This window comes from Mastigoproctus giganteus, chromosome 10, assembly GCF_048544385.1.
Source record: "Mastigoproctus giganteus isolate SK-2022 chromosome 10, ASM4854438v1, whole genome shotgun sequence".
Lineage (NCBI taxonomy): Eukaryota > Metazoa > Arthropoda > Arachnida > Uropygi > Thelyphonidae > Mastigoproctus > Mastigoproctus giganteus.
In genome coordinates, this window is record NC_143584.1 from 217,922,317 (window position 1) to 217,943,959 (window position 21,643).

The 21,643-nt window shown below is 36.2% G+C and overlaps 1 protein-coding gene across 1 annotated transcript; it reads right to left on the reverse strand.

The window, feature by feature from the left end:
- Nucleotides 1–361: 361 nt before the first annotated feature.
- Nucleotides 362–20,685, reverse strand: LOC150079929 (uncharacterized). Its single transcript, XM_090383277.1, has 5 exons — nucleotides 20,490–20,685; nucleotides 20,237–20,295; nucleotides 10,730–10,786; nucleotides 2,817–4,517; nucleotides 362–457 (listed from the first exon to the last, which is right to left on the reverse strand). The coding sequence occupies exons 1-5, from the start codon at nucleotides 20,683–20,685 to the stop codon at nucleotides 389–391; spliced, it is 2,082 nt and encodes a 693-aa protein (XP_090239403.1). The 3' UTR covers nucleotides 362–388.
- Between the last annotated feature and the right edge of the window lie 958 nt (nucleotides 20,686–21,643).

Below are 21,643 nucleotides of genomic sequence, written 5' to 3' on the forward strand. Positions count from 1 at the left end.
AGTGCACATAAAAAATCTAGTAGTAAAGGTACTCAAAAATGATGTTTCCCATGATTCATTTCAAGGGAATATTGGTCTCAAGATTGACTGCAACTTTGGAAAATAATTTCATTACTTAACACTCTTTAATAAAGCAGTATTGAGTCAATTTATATGTACAATGTAACCAGCTCATCAGCATCATAAATTAACATAATTTAGGGAACAAAAATGAGCTATAGGATATTTTAGCCTCTGATCTTTACTTCTACTTTTCGTTATCAAATAATAGTAATTCATTTACATTTCTTAGTATACAATTTTAAAAATAGAAGAAACTATATTTTCTGAAACTGATAGGGGGAATGGGTGGGGTCGGGGAATTAACTCAAGTGTAGATTCACACTTCTTATTTTATGTCTGTTTCTGATGTCTCCTCAGGTACTGCACCACTGCCAACATCAATTGGATCTAAAATCTAAATAAAAAAAGAAAAATATTTGTTTAAATAATTGCATTCATCATACTCTTGCCTTTGGAAGAGATGACAAATGTCATTGAAATTATGTATCTACAGACGTATAAAACAGGAGTATTAAAATTAAAAAATGGTCATGTCTGTCTGCACGTGTACACGTCAGAAGATAAACTGGTTTGTCCTGTCATCTATTGAGCAGGTAGCCACAAAAAAAACATTTTTCCCTTTATTAAGAATCTAAAAGCTCATGAGCACATTCAAAGACCATAAGGAACTTTCAAAATGCTCGCTTCAGGATTCAAAGGGTGGGTCAGGTTGATAATGGATTCAAATGCATCAAATTGAAGCTATTGCTTGTATGCACATCCTCGACCAAAAGAAAGGATTTTCCTGATGTTTGGGTGCTGAATATAAAATGAGTCATGATTCATTTTTGTCCAAGGAGCTTGTCTTATTATGATGGACCAGTGCTAAATCTTTTATTTAAAAATTGACCTTTAATCCGATCAGACAATGGTGTCCTACAGGTGCAGTCTCCTTCACTGATTTTCAAAGCTACAGTCAGTCCTTATATAACACAGTAATTGAGTTCTCAGAAACACTCATGCAATGCAAAATTGTGCAACATAAATAACAGGCCTTATGGGAAAAATAGGATTAGGTGCTGACCATCCAAGATTGAACACATATTTGTAACCAAACACAATATAAACAATCGTAATAAAATACGTATTTTATTACGATTTTTATGTAATAAAATATTGCTAATGCTTTTACTTTTATGGTAAGCAAACCTGTTCCTGATCTTTTCTTTGTTTGGTCTTCTAAACAAACAGATAACAGATGTTCCATCTCTTTCAATTCTTTGTCTTGATCTAATGTCTTTTGTTACACTTTGAATTGTTCCTGCTATAAAAGTTGCTTTTATTTTTCTCTGCATTCTTTCTAATTGTTCTCAGCAGTTAGGCTATATTATTTCCTAACCTAACCTTAAAGGTTAAGTTAGGAAATAAGGTTTCCTAACTTCGTCTGTCACGCTGACATGTCAATCAGTATATCGTTCTCAACTTCTACTGCCACTACCAATAACATGCACCGTCTGTTTACCAAGAATGCAGGGAGAAACTGCAGTAGCAGCAAGCCAGTTTGTCCAGCAAGTTGTAGTTCTGAGTCAGCTTTCTTTACCTTAGCCACTTTTCTTTTTCTCTCTGAATCTGCAGTATCTTCACCAGCACACTTCCTTTTCACACCGTTTTCAAGTATTTTACTCATTTTTAGAGAATAAAGCACAATTACAGTATAAAAAGAACAAAAATGAGAAGGCACATTTTATACACACAAAGCAGCACGTGTTGCATTCAGCTGTTATGATTCCACCATCTTCAACTGCCATTTCTTGTAAAAGCAAAGTCGAATTGTGCATAAGCAAATTCGGTTTGTGTTATATGTGACATCAATTTATCGTTCCCCTATTTATAAATCGTGTATGATCGAATTTGTGTAGTGTAAATGCATGTTGTATGAGGACTGACTGTATTTGCTATTAAAATATTCTGCTGTCATCAATTAAAACTATATGTAATATTAGTTGGAAACAAATGTAACAGACAGCAACATGTACTGAAAGATTTTAAATCAGTTTGCATGTTAATGGATTTATTATTTGAAACAACCTTGGAAAATGTAAATACTGTACATGTATTTATTTCCCCCCCCCACAGAGCCCATACATGAAAAACAAATTTATGTATTCCAAAAAAATTAACCAATAGACTGAGATGAAATGAAAAAAAACATTTTTTTTAACTTACTACTGTAGCTGTAACTATTTTATTTTTATTGTACCCATGATGCTGTTGACAAGCCAAAAAATAAATTAAATTAATAACATTTGTAAGCAGCTGCATCATGTTGATTTTTGTTTATGATAAAAAAAAAAAACTGACTATGGAAGCCATAAATATATTTAGTTTCTTGTATTGTGGACTGGGGGGAGCTTATGAAGTCTCTGATGTGAGCTTATGCTCACATCAGAGACTTCATAAGCCCAAGCCTTGATGGCTGAAAATCGGTATCTATCACGGTAGATACCAAAAAGTGTTTCTAAGACATAAGTTGAAAACAGATTACATTTTTCAAATTAAAGCAATTTTCTAGTCATCTTCCAATAGATTTTACCAATAACAACATTTAAAATTCAAAGAAAAAAAAAAAACAGGAACTAAAAAAATTAGCAATGTTATTTACCCCACCATACTAAAAATTAAACATGAGGAATGTTATTTACCCCATTACTAATAAATACTGTTTAATAAGACTGAGCTTTAAAACTAAAACTAAAATTATTAAGCAGACTTACATGTTGCAGATCTGTTTTAGATTTTGTATGTAGTTCTTCCTCAGGCTTGTTAGCTTCAACTGCAAAATCACCCTCCTCAGAATCTTTTAAGATTACACTAGTAATATTTGGAGTGGTGAGCTTTTCCTGATACGAATCAGTGATAGTTTTATCTTCAAAATGTTTTTCATCAAAAATGTCAATAGATGCAGCATCATCATAGATCCCATCATGCAAATAATCATTACCAATACTTTTATCATAAAAGTAATAATCATTATCAGAGTAAGAGATGTGATATCTTGGATGAGCCCTGTTTAGCTGCTGATAGTAATAGTCTTCTGGAGTAAAATATTGGTATGTATCATAACTAATAAGGTCTTTATCATCATAGTCTCCATATACATAACTTTCACCAAAATGGTATCGATCTTTGTGATTCGTGTAATCATAGCCATAGTCACGATCACGTATGTTATCATATATATTATCATATTGTGTATTATAATAATACAATGGCTCGGCAAAGTAATAACTACTATCTACCTCATAGATATTATCTCGACTTCCAAAGTCCATGTACTCATAATCATTATACCCAAAATCAGGCCCATATTCAATAAACCAATGATCATAATTAGGCTGTTTTATTAAGTTGGGATATGGGATGTATCTTTCAGGATAAGTCTTTTCACTTTTATAAATATCTACAGGCATGTAGGAATCGCTCTCAAAAGATCCTTGCTGAGACAATGCATCTTTATTCTCTGGAATTGCCATTTCTTCTATATCATCATTATTTTGATTTATAGGTGCAGTTTTGTGACCTTTAGGTAAGATATAATTCACTATTTTATGTTGTAAATCTGAACTCAGTGGCACAGAAAATGGATCATAAGATGATAGGTGATGTTTGGTTTCTTGCTGATCATACGGTGATGAAAAATCTCGAAGTTTTTGTAATTTGGTTGGGGATACCTGTTGAGGATTCTTCTGTAACCGTGCAAGGTCAACTACAGGTTTAGTTTCATGGTGGTGATGACCTTTAGATGAGATGAAATCAATAGTTTTTCGCTGTAAATCTGAACTGAATGGCACAGAAAAGGGATCATGAGATGACAGGTGATATCTGGTTTCGTGCTGATCATATGGTAATAAAAAATCTCGAATTTCTTGTAATTTTGGTGGGGACAACTTTTGAGGGTTCTTCTGTAACCATCCAAGATCAATTACAGACCCAGTTTCATACTGATAATCTTTAGGCAAGATATAATTCATTGTTTTATGTTGTAAATCTGAACTCAATGGCACAGAAAATGGATCATAAGATGATAGGTGATGTTTGGTTTCTTGCTGATCATATGGTAATGAAAAATCTCTAAGTCCTTGTAATTTTGGTGGGGATACCTGAGGATTTTTCTGTAACCATGCATGGGCTACTACAGGTCTGATCTCATATTGATGACCTTTAGGTGAGACAGAATTGACAGTTTTTTGTTGTAAATCCGAACTCAGTGGCATAGAAAAAGGATCATGAGATGACAGATGATATCTGGATTCATGCTGATCATGTGGTAATGAAAAATCTATAAATTCTTGTAATTTGGCTAAGGACAACTGCTGATTCTTTTTTTGCGTTTCGAGGACCATATTTTCAGTGTTCTCTTTTGTTTCATTTGTAGACACAGCTTTTTCTGTATCTATTACAGTTTTCATTGTTTTCTGTAAAATAAGAAAAATTAAAAAATCAGTGTCCTTCTTTGTTCTTAAATGTTTATTGTAATTTAATGCTATTACCTGTATTTCAATTCAAAAATGCAAAGTAGAAATTATGTACAGAATACAGTTTATATCAAATCATATTTCTAATTTTGACTGAATGGTTTCAGTATTAACTGAGATATAGCAGTAGTAGTAATCGTGGCATGTGATGCAAGAAAGCAAGCATATAAGCTTATGTAGCATCAGCCAAAAAAAAAAAAAAAATCACACAACCATTCCCTCTAAATGTTTGTCCAGTACCTCCTTAAATTTATTAACTTATCAACTTCCACAACGACAGATGGAAGTTTGTTCCAGCAATTAACCACACGCTGGCTAAAGGCAAATTTCTGCACATCTATTCTACAGCTGTCTTTCCTCAATTTGAATTTATGCCCCCTTAGGTTCGTAATCTGAACAAGTGGAAGAATCCCATCAGAATTCAGCATGCTCAACCTTGGCACCAACCTTGTTGCCCTTCTCTGTACACACTCAAGAAAATCTACATCCTTCCTAAAATGAGGCCTCCAGACCTGTACGCATTACTCAAGGCATGGCCTGACCATTGCCTCATACAGAGGAACAATCACCTCCTTTTCCCTGCTAGCAAAATTCCTGTATATCATTGACAAAACCCCATGACCTGCTCTGGCAGCCTGTCTGCATTGCTCAGAAAACATCATAAATATTTTGGGATATTTATGTGTACTTTCTTCTAAAGGAGTGATAACACAGTGACAATAATGTAACTGGACTATTGTTGCAAAAAATGTTTTATCACTAACCTTTCGTGGGTGTGGTCACATTCAAAGTATTCTCCTTCTGACTTTAAATCTTCAGTAATGAGACATAACTGATTCAAAATTAAGTTCTTTCAAGGAAGTTTTCATTTTTGGGAATACTGACATGGCATGGTTACGATTCTGCTTCTTCCCCCCCACCTCACTCTCTCACTCTCTCTGCCTGAGATTAGCTAACTACATCCCCGATAGAAGAGACCAAATAATTCCTCCAGGAAGAGATAGAAAATGAAGACCTCTCCAAAGGAGTGGCAGATGATAATGTATCATGCTAACTAAGCTGCCATAGACGACTTTGAGACTATTAAGTAGTGTGAAAGATTAGATAATTTTATGTGAGATGAGATCAGACGAATATGTTGGATGTTCCAACAGCAGCATTTTTTTTTCTCTGACCAAAAATCACCTTACCAAAATAGTTTTATAAGAAGTTAATTTTCACAATGCAAAATCCACTTGTCTCACCAAATATTCAATCTTTTTTAGTTAATGTTCAACCTTAAACATCCCAAAACTAAAGAAGAGAGAATGCTTAGTAGACTGCTTTCTATGTTGAAACAAATTTGGAATGGTCACTTCTTTTAGTATCAAAAAAAGGAGGTCAGTAGTTTTCAGAGCAATGTTATTAAATTACTTAAAAGGACTTGCAGCACTATTTCTTGGAATGGATAGCTGAGACATTAGGAGGTGTACACAGTTAGAAAGAGAGCATTGAAGATTAGTAACAAACCATATATACTGAATATTAGTAACAAACCGTATCCACTGAAGATTAGTAACAAACATATTTTATTAATTGTAACAGAATTTGTTATTACTGTTGGACACCCTGCACTGACATACTGGAGCTTATGTTGTTGTTGTTTGGTTTTTTAGGAGCATTAGCAACTAAGGCCATATTGCTCCAGAATATGCGGTGGTCATTCCCTGACCTTTCCACATCCTCCGTATTTGGTGGTGACGGGCTCGAACCCCGGTCTAATCAAGAAGCATGTGGTACACACTGCTGCTCCTTCCCACCTGGCTACGGAGGTGCCCTGGAGCTTATGTCACTCTGGTTTGTTTGGTTGCATAATAAATAATAATAATGTGTATTTAAGGACCTATCACTCCGAGATGAACAGTGAAAGAAATAAAATCTACCATCCCATTAATACTCACTGCATGAGCTGCATTGATTCATAATTAATTTAGAAGCCTTGGTTTTGTTTACTTTTAATTAAAACCAAATCTTATGGAGAGCTCTGTCTCCCTCATCAGTGGAAATAAGTAGGGAACACTGATATACTGACTAACATGAAGTGATAGCAAAATAGTAAATTCAGAGGTAAAGACTGAAGATAAAGGTATTTGTGTTATCAGTAAGGAAATCCCTAAGAGGCTGTCAGGTTCAGGTGAGGAACAGGCATCTAGTGTCTGGAGGTGTACTTCCCTTTCTTTGTTATTAACCTCACAAAGCATCTTTGGGGAGACGGGACCAGAATTACACATTTTCACTGGATGTCCTAATGTTGGAGAGCTATAATGCCACTCTTCTTGCTTAAGATGTATTGTTATCTTGGAAAACGTTGTCTTTACAGAGCAGAGCTGCTTCCAGGATCAGTGCTAAGTTGGGGTGTTATTTGAATACCAGTTGGTTATTAAATATGGTTAACCAAATAGGAGGGGGGGATGAGAACCTTATCCTTTTTCCTCTTAACAACTTTATGAAGTGGAGGTGTCAGGACTTTTTTAGCATTAGTAAAGGCACAAGATGCAAGAAAGCATGCTTATATAGCATCAGGCAAAAAAAAAAAAAAAAACCCTCATTCACCCATCCACTCGCTCCAAATATTTGTCTAGTTCTGCTTTGAATCTATTTAAGTTATCAACTTCTACAACAGAAGACGGAAATTTGTTTCAGCAATCAAACACCCGCTTGCTAAAGGCAAACTTCTGTACATCTATCCTACAACTGTCTTTCCTCAATTTGAATTTATGCCCTCTTAGGCAATTATTCTGAGAAAGAGGAAGAATCTGATCAGCATTGAGCATGCTGAAACCATTCAAGGCTTTATACACCTCAATCAGATCACCTCGCAGGTGCCTAGTCTCCAGACACTGCAATTTGCAAAACTTAAGCCTTCCTTCATAAGAGCAACCCTTTGTTCCATTCACTAATCTTGTTGCCCTTCTCTGTACTCGTCCCAACAGCTATACATTATTCTTAAAATGAGACCTCCAGACCTGTACGTAGGTCTGGAGGCCTCAAGGTATGGGCTGACCATTGCCTTATACAAGGGGATAATCACCTCCTTATCTCTGCTAGAAAAATTCCTGTATATCATTGACAAGACACCATGAGCTACTCTTGCAGACCATCTTCACTACTCAGGAAACTTCATATCTGCCTGCACAATTACCCCAGGTCCTTTTCATTCTATACCACTGTCAGTGTAATACCACACAGTTGATACATTACTCTGGGGTTACTGCTTCCAATATGCAGTACTTTACATTTGTCAATGTTAAACTTCAGTTGCCACCTCTCAGCCCATCTACTCAAATTTTCTAGATCCTGTTGCAGCAGCGTACTGTCATTAGTCTCATTAACAACTCTGCCAACTTTGTATTGTCTGCAAACTTGGACATTAAGTCTGATATACCATCATCAATATCATGAATAAATACAGAAAACAACATGGACCCAATGCTGAACCCTGGGGGACTCCAATGATAACATTAGTCCATCTCTTTGTCTTCTCCCATTCAACCATCCTTTTATCCATAGCAGCAATTTGCCTCCAATGCCATACTGCTCCAATTTGTGCAGCAGTCTTCCATATGCAACAGTATCAAAAACCCAAATTACGATCTCAAAATTATTCTTTGCATCCAGTTCCTTTGTGATCACATCATAGTATCCGATCAAATTGGTCAGACAAGACTTCCCCTTAACAAACCCATGCTGTGTCCGAGCTATAACTGAAGTCTTGTCTAGATGATCCTGCAGTGCCTCCATTAATTTCCCTGGAACAGAAGTTAAACTAACAGGTCTATAATTACTTGTGTCACCCTTTGATCCTCCTTTGTGAATTGGGATCACATTTGCACATCTCCAGTCCATGGGAACATCCCCTGAGTTCAAGGAAGCTCTCATAATTATGGCTAAGTGTTTGCTTACTTCCTTTGCTGCCTCCTTTAATATAACTGGATAGATCCTACCCACCTTAGGTGCCTTTCTTGTGTTTATCTTCAACAATTTCTCCTCCACTTTCTTTGCTCTCAGTTATTACAAAATCATCTAGCTCACTGCCAGAGTTTAATTCACCTCTGGCATTTCCCTCCCTGAACAACTCCTCACGTGTGAATGTAGATGTAAAATACTGATTTAGTTTGTTAGCTACCTGAGCAGGATCATCAACAGTTGAACCATTGATATCAAGTGGACCAATCTGATTCATCCACTTCCTTCTAGAATTTTCATAAGTAAAGAACTCTTTGCTGTTTTTCTTTGCATCCTTTGCCAAAGGTTTATTATAATCTGCCTTTGCTGCCTAACCTCCTTTGTGACTTTGTTACAGACCAGCTTATATCTATCATAGGCTTCTATGTCACTTGTGAATTTATATGTATCCCATGCATTTTTATCAGATCCACCAGACTTTTGCATTCAATACTTTCTGAATCCAGTACAAGGCTGCTGCTAGTGCCATTGCTTCCTTGTAAAATGCTGACTTCATGCTCTGTTGTCCCATTCATATATGAAATATAACATTTTAGTGTAACCTGATTACTAAAATGTCATATGCATGTACATGTCATTTGTACATGTCCATTTTGTGAAATAAATGTGCAACTGTCATAGAAATACAAATGTTCCCCTTACAAAGAACACATTTCCAGGTGGTTTTGAAGAAATCAAGTCTTCAAGTTGTTCATATACTGGAATTTCTAAGCCTGTTTTTAATTCAAAAATATTGCTGCAATAATCAAGTCAAGTGATTTCTGAGAAAACTCCTCAGTGTCTGTACCAATTTAGTATTGATCCTCGAAGCAGTTAGCCTCTGTAAAAAAACCTTCTCCAAGATAACAAAACACCTTCAGCAAAAAAATAATCCCTAGAGAGAGAGAAAGAGTGTTGGAGGGGGCTTTTAGTTTTGGGTCTTGATCCCAATACCTCTGCAGATTTTTGAAGAACCAAAATCTCTTTTTTAAAAAATGTATTTAGCTAATTTTTTATTAAATGTAGTGATTTACTTATATTACAATGGTGCAGTCACCATTACCATATACATTACATTCAGAATTATTATAAAGCTGTACGGGTGTAGGTATAGGTGGAGCAGCATTATGATGATGGGTTTTATAGAAATGGTAGATTTGGATAAAAGATGTTCAGTTTATTTTTAGTGTTATAGCTTTGCACTTCAGATATGCAAAAAGAGCAATCATCTGTAGGCTACTCATTTCACACCAGGCCTCTGTAATAGAAAAAGACACTTTCCCTTACTCCTCCATTTCCTCAACTGTTTAATGCAAGTTTGGCAAAACTGTGTGGAGCTCATGGTTTTTCACCAATTTTCTTGTATATTCCTTGTATTTTGCCTTCCAATTTCCTTGTATTTTGCATATTTAATCTTGAAATATGAAAAATACACTTTTTTAACGTATTCTGTAATTTTTTTCCTTTGCTTTTTTTTGCACACAAACCTCATATAAATGTAACAAAATGTGTCAGATTTATTTGTGTAGTTTCTTATTGCCTTTTTACAAGGCAAAATTTGCATACACAAAATGTAAACATGGTTTCAATTGCATTGTTCTATATGAACTGAACTAATACAGGGAATGGTGATATTCTATTTTTATACCAAAAGTGCCTTGCACTATGCATTCCCAACATTTTTGGAAGGCCCTCTGTTTGTAATCATATTAGAAAAATTGGTACCCACTGATCATGAATCTTGTATTAATAAAAAAATACATAATTTTTACATATTTCATTCCAAAATATAAAAGAGGACACTGCAAAAAAAAAAAAAAAAAAAAAATCTATATGTGATTGGACAAAGATGGATATCATCTTTAGGTTCTGCCATAAGTTACAGAAAAAAAAAGAGAGAGAGAGAGAGAGAGAGAGAGAGAGAGAGAGAGAAAGAGAGAGAGAGAGAGAGGAAAATGCAGGCTCAGTGAGGCTATTTGTTGTGGACCTCTGCTGGCTCGCAATGTACCTGCATCTACCTCTGAGCTACTGCATTATCCTTTACAGTATGTATTTGCATAACCAGAAATTTGTATAAAGTAGATTTATACTAATACAAGTTCCAGAAATTTTGAATCTACTATATATATTCATTCAAAAATAAAAGAAAGTAAGAAATTCTTACTTACAAGACTGTTATCCACTTTTTTGGATTCTCTTTTTAATGCAGCTCGTCTTCGACGATTCTTTAATAAAATTAAAATTAATTATATATCCCTAAAAATATGGTTTCTAGGTTTTTATCTCAGCATATTTTAACTAATTCCATATTACAATGTGGTATCAAAAATAATGATACCTTAAGCAATTTAGCTTTCTGAAATGAAAAGAATTCACAGTGCTCCATATTTAAAAAAAAATTAAGAAAAGCTAGATCTGAAAATTCAATTTATGCATCTTCAGAATTCACTGAAAAAATGGAAGAAGGAGTGTTCAAATTGGAGGTAAACTAGCTCTTGTCCAGTGAATTGCACAAAGTTATCAGTTATTGAAGTAAATTAAAGGTTTAAGACAAAATTCAAAACTCCTAGGCATATGTCAGGCCAAGGAATAAAAGCAACTACATTGCATTGATAATTAGCATTAGGAGTGGAAAATGATGCAAGAAAGCAAGCTTATACAGCTTTAGCCAACAAAAAAAAAAAAAAAAAAAACATATGGCACCTCCTAATTCACCTATTAATTTCCTTCAATATTTTGTCCAGTTCTTTCTTGAATTTATTTAAGCTTTCAACTGCCACCACAACAGATATAAGTTTATCCCATAAATCAACCACTTGCTGGCTAGGCAAACTTCTACACATCTATTCTGCAACCATGCTTCCTCAATTTCAATTTGTACCCCTTTATGCGTGTAGTTAGAACAAGATGAAAACTCCCATCAGCATTGAGCTTGCTCAATCCATTCAAAGCTTTAAACACCTCACAGGTGCCTAGTCTCAAGATGCTGCCATGTGCAGAACTGAAGCCTTTTTTGGTAAGACCCCTTTATTCACCTCACCAATCTCATTGCCCTCCTCTGTACTCTTTCCAATAGCTCTTCAGCCTTTCTAAAATAAGGCCACCAGACCTATATGGAGTATTCAAGATGTAGCTTGACCATTGCCTTATACAATGGGATAATCACTTCCTTGTTCCTCCAGCAAAATTTCTGTATATCAATGACAAAACCCCATGAGCTGTTCTGGCACAGTCTGTCTGCACTGCTCAGAGAAGTTCGTATCTGATTGCACAATTACCCCCAGGTCTTTCTTATTTTCCACTAACCTGAGTGTAGTACATATAGAAATCAACAATGAGCCCAACATAAAACCCTGGGGAACTCCACTAATAACATTAGTTCACAAAGAGCAGTGTCCATTGATTACCACTCTCTGTCTTCTTCTACTCAACCATCCCTTTATCCATGGCAGCAACTTGCCCTTAATGCCACACTGCTCCAATTTGTACAGCAATCTTTTACGTGCAACAGCATCAAAAGCTTTCCTAAATCCAAGCATATGATATCAAAATTATTTTTAACCTCCGGTTCCTTTGTGACTACATTGTAGCTTCCAATAAAATTGGTCAGACAAGAATTCCCCTTAACAAACCAATGCTATGTCTGAAGTATAATTGCAGCCTTGTCTAGATGATCCTGCATTACTTCTTTTACCATAACTCCATTATCTTCCCTGAAACAAAAGTTAAACTAACAGGTCTGTAATTACTCATGTTACCTTTCGATCCCCTTTGTGAATTGAGGATACATTTGTACATCTCCAGTCTGTAGTGACCTCCTCTGGGTCCATGGATGCTGCCCTCATAATCATGGCAAAGGGTCTGTTTACTTCCTTTGCTGTTTCTTTAGCTTTCTGGGATCCACTTCTTAACGAATTCCTTGGGTGAATGTAAAAGCAAAATACTCAGCGGACCAATCTCATTCATCTTCCTTCTAGTATTTATATAAGAAGTGTTTGCTGTTTTTCTTTGCATCCTTTCCCAAAGATGTCTCATAATCTCCCCTCGCTTGACTAACCTTTGTGACTTGATTACACACTAGTTTATATCTACCATAGGTTTCTGTGTTACCCAATAATTTATATGCATCCCATGTATTCTTCTTCCCTGCCACGAGTCTCATCAGTTCATCTCATCTGACATCCATTTAAGCTTATACCTTGAAGAGTATTTCTTAATTGCTACGGAAAGTCTAGTAGCTTTCAAGATTAATTCCTTGAATCTTGCTTCCCATTTAGAATTTGCCGATAATAATATCATCAAAGTGCTAACCACTGGAGGACAAACAAAATTTTTCAAATATCTGTTGATATTTCAACAGATATTTAAAAAATCATGTTTTATCAATTCTGCAGGATATAAAATCCCTTTACAACTTCTCCAATTCATTCATGAGTATTGTCTAATAGAACCTTATCTAAATATAGAAATAGAGCTATGAATTTTTTTTACCCTATCTGTAATAGTAGCTTCTTGTGAAAAGGTCCTTCAAAGTGAGAAAAATTCAATTAAAATAATACACCTTCATTGCATATTTTTAGTTTATGTTATAATGTTAAAAGTACCATATTTTACAATATTTTGTTTCTGTGATTTTATACTAGATATATAAACAAACTATCTGGTTTTCTAATTTTTTTGTAGTTATATGTACTTTCTTTGTAGTTTATATAGAATTAAATTCTCTGTAGATATAAACGAATATTTGTAGGTTTCTTCTTTGATATTTTTGTTTTGTTATATTCATCGTATTATTTAAATTATTTTATTAATAAATATATGCAAATCGTAGACCAATATTTTTATAAATTTTTATAAATTCATAAAGATTGCATGGGCAAAGCAAGGGGGTGAATATCCCCCAGGCACCAAGCTTCAGGGGTGCTAGTAAAACATGTTGCCCCCGGGCGTCTACGATCCTACCTGCATATAATGGGGGAGTCCTTATAACAGTTTTGCCCCAGGTAAAATAAGGGGCAGGTGTCCCCATAAAAAAGAATGCAGCCAAAAAAAATTTTTTTCAGCTAGGCACTAGTCACTTTATTTTTTTATCTAAAAGTAGTCAGACTACAGTGGTAAAAAAATGGCAAAGTTATGGTTGGGTGTAACATGTCAACATTTTTTACTGGATGTAGATTTTATTTGCAGATTTCCAATTTAAGATCTCATGGAATGTAACTACAGGTAGTTCCCGACTTTACAAGTTAATTCGTTCTTAGTGCGTGCTCGTAAAGCGAAAACCTGTAAAGTGGAAATTTATTTCCCATAGACACGATGTTGAAAACAGGAGTTATGGGTCTCAACAATGAAATTACTTAGCTAATTAGCTTACGTTTAAAAAATGATTGATTTATCCAAAGAAATTAAAATATAGTCTGTAAAATCAAGCAAATTATAATTTAAAGAAATTATTTATGACTTACAAATGTAAAAGAATCTTTATTCTTCATCAACGATGACTAAATGCATACTCGTTGATCACTCATTGTTGGGTCAGCACTCATTATTGGTTTGTTGCACGAGGAGGAGTCGTCTTCAGAAATACTTCAAGAGGCGTTTGTTTCCAAGATCTTCTCTTTTCTTTATAAATTTCATGATAGTATGCATATTATTCCCTGGCATTTTCTGCCGTGATGGGAATTTGTCACTTACCAATGTATACCTATATTTTATATTTGGTAGGACAAATAAAGATTTATAACCATATTTTAATGGCATCCACAAATTGCAACTAACTAACACAATACGTGCAAGTGAGATTGTGACTAACATGATTCACGTGGAGTAAAAAGTTTAAGAATAAGAAAAAAAAAGGAATGAAGAAAAGATTCTAAAAATTTATTTATGTTTTTTATATGATTGAAGATTGCAGTGAAGGGTAAACATATTTCACCATAATAACAGGAAAAGATATCTTAGGAAAATTCTGGGGATTCCAGCAAGTGAATTACCATGTACAATAACTATTACAGAATGATACATTAGCTACTTAGTTAATGTATGATTCTGCAACTGAGACATGCCAACTTTGATGGAAAATGAAACAAGAAAATACTGGTCATAAGACACAAACTTGGTCTTATGACTTGTTAATAAGACCAAGTTATAAGACACACTTCTCGTTTTTCTTTAACAAATATTAAATTATCCTTAACAAGCATCAGGGCAAAATAAATATTTCTTTTGATAGTTCAAAGTTCACTTCAACTCTCTTCGTTCTTAGATCAACAAAGACTTAAAAACAATAGTAAAAACTAAGCGATTTCATAGTTCATAACCACTGAGACTAAATGAAAAATTATTTGTCAAAATGAAACCGATCTGCAATTATAGTAGGATTGCCAACTGATTAAATTCACTAAACAATAGTTTCTCATTGTAGAGGTTAGCATTAGTAGAGGCATATGATGCAAGAAAGCAAGCTTATGCAGCATCAGCCAAATAAAAAAAAAAAAAAAAAAACGCTCCCATTTCACCCTTCTGTTCATTCCAAATACCTGTCCAGCTAAGACTTAAATTTATTTAGGGTATCAACTTCCAAAACAAAGGATGGAAATCTGTTCCACTAACCAACTACCCGCTGGCTAAGGGCAAACTTCCACACATCTATCCTACATCTGTCTTTCCTCAATTTGAATTTATGCCCTCTCAGCTGATTATTCTGAACAAGAGGAAGAATTCCATCAGCATTGAGCATGCTTAAACCATTCAAGGCTTTATACACCTCAATCAGATCACCTCGCAGGTGCCTAGTCTCCAGACACAATAATTTGCAAAACTTAAGCCTTTCTTCGTAAGAGCAACCCTTTGTTCCATTCACTAATCTTGTTGCCCTTCTCTGTACTCATTCCAACAGCTCTACATTCTTCTTAAAATGAGGCCTCCAGACACTCAAAGTGTGGCCTGACCATTGCCTTATACAAGGGGATAATCACCTCCTAATCCCTGCTAGAACCATTCCTGTATATAATTGACAAGACACCATGAGCTACTCTTGCAGACCATCTGCACTGCTCAGAAAACTTCGTATCTGTTTGCACAATTACCCTCTCTACCACTCTCAGTGTAGTACCACAGAGTTGATACATTACTCTGCGGTTACTGCTTCCAATACGTAGTACTTTACATTTGTCAATGTTAAACTTCATTTGCCATTTCTCAGCTTAACTGCTCAACTTTTCTAGATCCTGTTGCAGCAGCGTACTGTCATTAGTGTCCTTAACCACCCTGCCAACCTTCGTATCACCTGCAAACTTGGACATTAAACTTGATATACCATCATCAGTATCATTTATAAATACAGCAAACAACAATGGACCCAACACTGAACCCTGAGGGACTCCACTAATAACATTAGTCCACAATGAGCAGTGTCCTTTGATTACCACTCTCTGTCTTCTCCCACTCAACCATCCCTTTATCCATAGCATTAGCATTAGCATTAGTAGAGGCATTTGATGCAAGAAAGCAAGCTTATGCAGCATCAGCCAAAAAAAAAAAGTAACATAAATAAATAAAAATAACCACTTCCACTTCACCCCTCTGTTCGTTCGAAATACCTGTCCAGCTGAGCCTTAAACTTATTTAGGCTATCAACTTCCACGACAAGGGATGGAAGTCTGTTCCACCTACCCACCACCCGCTGGCTAAAGGCAAATTTCCGCACATCTATCCTACATCTGTCTTTCCTCAATTTGAATTTATGCCCTCTCAGGTGATTATTCTGAGCAAGAGGAAGAATCCCATCAGCATTGAGCATGCTCAAACCATTCAAGGCTTTGTACACCTCTATCAGATCACCTCGCTGGTGCCTGGTTTCCAGACACTGTAATTCGCAAAACTTAAGCCTTTCTTCGTAAGAGCACCCCTTTGTCCCATTCACCAATCTAGTTGCCCTTCTCTGTACTCGTTCCAGCAGCTCTACATCCTTCTTGAAATGAGGCCTCCAGGCCTGTATACAGTACTCTAGGTGTGGCCTGACCATTGCCTTATACAAGGGAATAATCACCTCCTTATCCCTGCTAGAAAAATTCCTATATATCATTGACAATACACCATGAGCTACTCTTGCAGCCCGTCTGCACTGCTCAGAGAACTTCATATCTGCCTGCACAACCACCCCCAGGTCCTTTTCATTCTCTACCACTGTCAGTGTAGTACCACAGAGTTGATACGTTGCTCTGGGGTTGCTGTTTCCCATATGTAGTACTTTACATTTGTCAATGTTAAACTTCATTTGCCACCTCGAAGCCCATCTGCTCAACCTTTCCAAATCCTGTTGCAGCAGCATAGTGTCAGTAGTGTCCTTGACAACCCTGCTAACCTTCGTATCGTCTGCAAACTTGGACATTAAGCCTGATATACCATCATCAATATCATTTATAAATACAGAAAACAATAAAGGACCCAATACTGAACCCTGAGGGACTCCACTAATAACATTAGTCCACGATGAGCAGTGTCCATTGATTACTACTCTCTGTCTTCTCCCCCTCAACCACCCCTTTATCCATAGCAGCAGTTTGCCTCCAATGCCACACTGCTCCAATTTGTGCAGCAGTCTTCCATGTGCAACAGTATCAAAAGCCTTTCTAAGATCCAAGTATATAATATCAAAGTTATTCCCTGCATCCAGTTCTTTTGTGACTGCATCATAGTATCCAATCAAATTGGTCAGGCAAGACTTACCCTTAACAAAACCATGCTGTGTCCTAGCTATAACTGAAGTCTTGTCTAGATGATCCTGCAGTGCTTCTTTAACCAGTGCCTCCATTAATTTTCCAGGAACAGAAGTTAAACTCACAGGTCTATAATTACTTGTGTCAGCCTTTGATCCCCCTTTGTGAATTGGGGTCACATTTGCACATCTCCAGTCCATGGGTACCTCCCCTGAGTCCAAGGAAGCTCTCATAATTATGGCTAAGGGTTTGCTTACTTCCTTTGCTGCCTCCTTTAATATAACTGGATAGATCCCATCCACCCCAGGTGCCTTTCTTGTGTTTATCTTCAACAATTTCTCCTCCACTTTGCTCTCAGTTATTACAAGATTCTCTAGCTTACTGCTAGAGTTGAATACACCTCTGGCATTCCCCTCGCTGAATAACTCCTCATGTGTGAATGTTGATGCAAAATATTCATTTAGTTTGTTAGCTACCTGAGCAGGGTCATCAACAGTTGACCCATCGATCTCAAGTGGACCAATCTGATTCATCCCCTTCCTTCTAGAGTTTACATAAGTAAAGAACTCTTTGCTGTTTTTCTTCGCATCCCTTGCCAAGGATCTCTCGTAATCTGCCTTCGCCTGCCTAACCTCCTTTGTAACTTGGTTACAGATCAACTTGTATCTATCATAGGCGTCTGTGTCACGTGTTAATTTGTATGTATCCCATGCATTTTTCTTTTCTGCCATATGCGTCATCAGTTCATCTGACATCCATTTAGGCCGAAACCTTGAACAATATTTCTTAGTTGGTATGTAAAGCCTAGTAGCTTCCAAGATAAGTTCTTTGAATGCTTCCCATTTTGAATTTGCTGTTGGCAATATCATCAGTTGATCCCACTGTATAGAATTTAAATACTGTCTCAGTCCATTGTAGTCGCCTTTACGAAAGCAATACCCCTTCCCTTTACCCCTAATGGTAGTTACCTCTTTGAGTAACTCCCACTTCAGCACACTGTGGTCACTGCCACCAAGTGGTTCATTTATCTGCAGATTCGTAATGCATGAAGAATCACTACTGATAATCAAATCAAGAGTATTACTCCCTCTAGTTGCCTCCCGAACATGCTGATGTAGAAAACAATCATCCAATAAATCCACAAAAGCCTTGCTACTGTGTGAGTGACCAGCCCCCAAATTCCAGTCAATATCTGGGAAATTAAAATCCCCCATTATAAGACTCTCTGATTTACTGCCCCACTCTATTTCTCCGAACAGTTTCTTATTATACTCATCAGAGTCATTAGGCCTATAGCACACTCCTACTCTCAAATAGCAGCAATTTGCCTCCAGTGCCACACTGTTCCAGTTTGTTCAGCAGTCTTCCATGTGCAACAGTATCAAAAGCTTTTCTAAGATCCAAATATATGATATCAAAGTTATTCCCTGCATCCAGTTCCTTTGTGACCACATCATAGTATCCAATCAAATTGTTCAGGCAAGACATTCCCTTAACAAAACCATGCTGTGTCCGAGCTATAACTGAAGTCTTGTCTAGATGATCCTGCAGTGCTTTTTTAACCAGTGCCTGCATTAATTTTCCTGGAAAAGAAGTTAAACTAACAGGTCTATAATTACTTGTGTTGTCCTTTGATCCTCTTTTGTGAACTGGGATCACATTTGCACATCTCCAGTCCATGGGTACATCCCCTGAGTCCAAAGAAGCTCTCATAATTATGGCTAAGGGTTTGCTTACTTCCTTTGCTGCCTCCTTTAATATAACTGGATAGATCCCATCCACCCCAAGTGCCTTTTTTATGTTTATCTTCAACAATTTCTCCTCCACTTTCCTTTCAGTTATTACAAAATCATCTAGCTCACTGCCAGAGTTTAACTCACTTCTGAATAACTCCACATGTGTGAATGTAGATGCAAAATACTCATTTAGTTTGTTAGCCACCTGAGCAGGATCATCAACAGTTGAGCCATCAATATTCAGTGGACCAATCTGATTCATCTCTTTCCTTCTAGAGTTTACATAGGTAAAGAACTCTTTACCTATGTAAACTCTTAGTGGTTTATTGATCCTCCACGACAGCATAGCGGTTTTGCCACTTGCCACTCATTTAGAGAGGTCTGGGTTTGGGTCCCATCAATGACTACAGGAATTTCTAAAGGACTCTTCAATCAAGGCTGTAGTTAGCCAATCTAAGGTTGAGGGTCAGTGGCTTAGCTACCATGTAGGCAGGCAAGGCAATTGCCTCCGGGCCTGGCCCTTTAGGGATCTGGCGTCTTCAGCTGTCTCCTCTTTTTGCAATTTTAATTAATTAAGTAGGGGCCCGAACATGTTCTTTGCCTCCGTGTCTGAAAAAGAGTAGCTACGCTACTGTGGAGGGCATAGAGTTCCTTCTGTGAGTTATTCCGAGTTTATCAGCCTACACAACAAGTAACTGATCCAGAAATGCATATAAATTATATGGACATAACATACAATAGTGCAATATGGAGTAAGTCAGTGATGTATCTAAAACCCAACACGAACAAGTTTATTGGAAATACTCTCTATCATCAGAAAGTTTCATTGGCCTTGGATATTGAAAATATCTATTTAGATATTGAAAATGTTCCCACATAAAAGATAAATGTTTTGTTTGTTGTTGTTGATCGGCCTCATAGTTAGCTTACAATCACCTCATAGGTGATTGTAGAACCCCAACGTCAACATGTATACCATTACAAAGGAAGAGAGAGAGGATTTTAATTTTCTTTTTAATCATTCTCATCCAACATATTCATTCCATTTTGATTTTAAGGCTAATTGACAACCTTTTCAAATGACAGAGTGAAATCTGGCCTTCAATTAATTAGTCAGCACACTGGGAAAAGTATTATGCTCCAAAACCAGTATTATTTTAATATTATATTATTTTTTAAACTGAACCCTAAAATCCCAAACAGTGAAAATAAAACAATTTACCTGCAGTCTGAACCATGGGGGCATTTCATGTCTACTCATATGACCATCTTGACGTTTGTCTGAAAAATAAAAATAACTATTAAATTTTTTTAAGTGAAAACTTCATACCTGTTTTTCAGGTTTGAAGTATTAAAGCAAGTTGTATATAGGAGGCATTCTGTATACGCCAAGTTTCATACTCAGTAGCGCTTGTGGGCTAAGTACCAAAATTTCTCGGGTACTCAAGAGTTCACACGACTTCTCAGGGACTCACAGGTTGCACTAGTGTGCACACAGTACACTGATGTGTCAAACTCTGTGTACTGTGTTTGATATGGTACACCTCCATCTTCTGATATGGCATTACCAAAAAAAATATTAAATTCAAGTTGACCTAACCTGAAGAACTGTTGGGTAATTACTTCTACAACACATACACAAAGTAGCCATTTCACTTTAGCCAGAGGCATGCCATAGTCTGTGATATTTGTGATCCATGTGAATTACAGAATTCCATGAAAGTTGGTTATAAATGTGAATAATAAGGTTTAATGTTTGTATTAGTTTATTTAATTAGTAAAGTTCCTTCCCAGTAACATGATTTATATATATATATCTCCCTCATTTATATCACTTTGTTTAAATTTTCTGTCAAAAGAATCAGAATGGTTGGGGGAGGACCCACCTACATCTGGATTTGATCACACATATACCCAAAGTAATAAAAACACACACAAAACTCTTTTATCCATTAACTACAGTTGTTATCACTGTGCTTATAATATCATGATTTACAATGTCAGTTAGTCATTTGTGGAAATGCACCAATTACTTAATTACACTTTAAAAATTAACTCATTAAATTCTTGTTAATACCATAAACTTGATTCCTGGTTGAAAATTTTAAAATGATATACAACAAGTTATCTTTGTAGATGCAAAACTTGAAGTCAATATTATGAATAAACATATTAGCATTAGTAGAGGCACATGATGCAAGAAAGCAAGCTTATTCAGCATCAGCCAAAAAAAAAAAAAAAAAACCTCTTCCCATTTCACTGATCCATTCATTCCAAATGTTTGTCTAGTTCTGCCTTGAATTTATTTAAACTATCAACTTCCACAACAACAGATGGAAGTTTTTTCCAACAATCAACTACCCGCTGGCTAAAGGAAAACTTCCATACATCTATTCTACAACTGTCTTTCCTCAGTTTGAATCTATGCCCCCTCAGGTTTGTAATCTGAGCAAGAGGAAGAATCCCATCAGCATTGAGCCTGCTCAATCCATTCAAGGCCTTATACACCTCAATCAGATCACCTCACAGGTGCCTAGTCTCCAAAAGCTGCAATTTGCAGAATTTAAGCCTTTCTTCAAGGGAACAAAGGGGTGCTCCCTTCATCAGTCTTGTTGCCCTTCTCTGTACT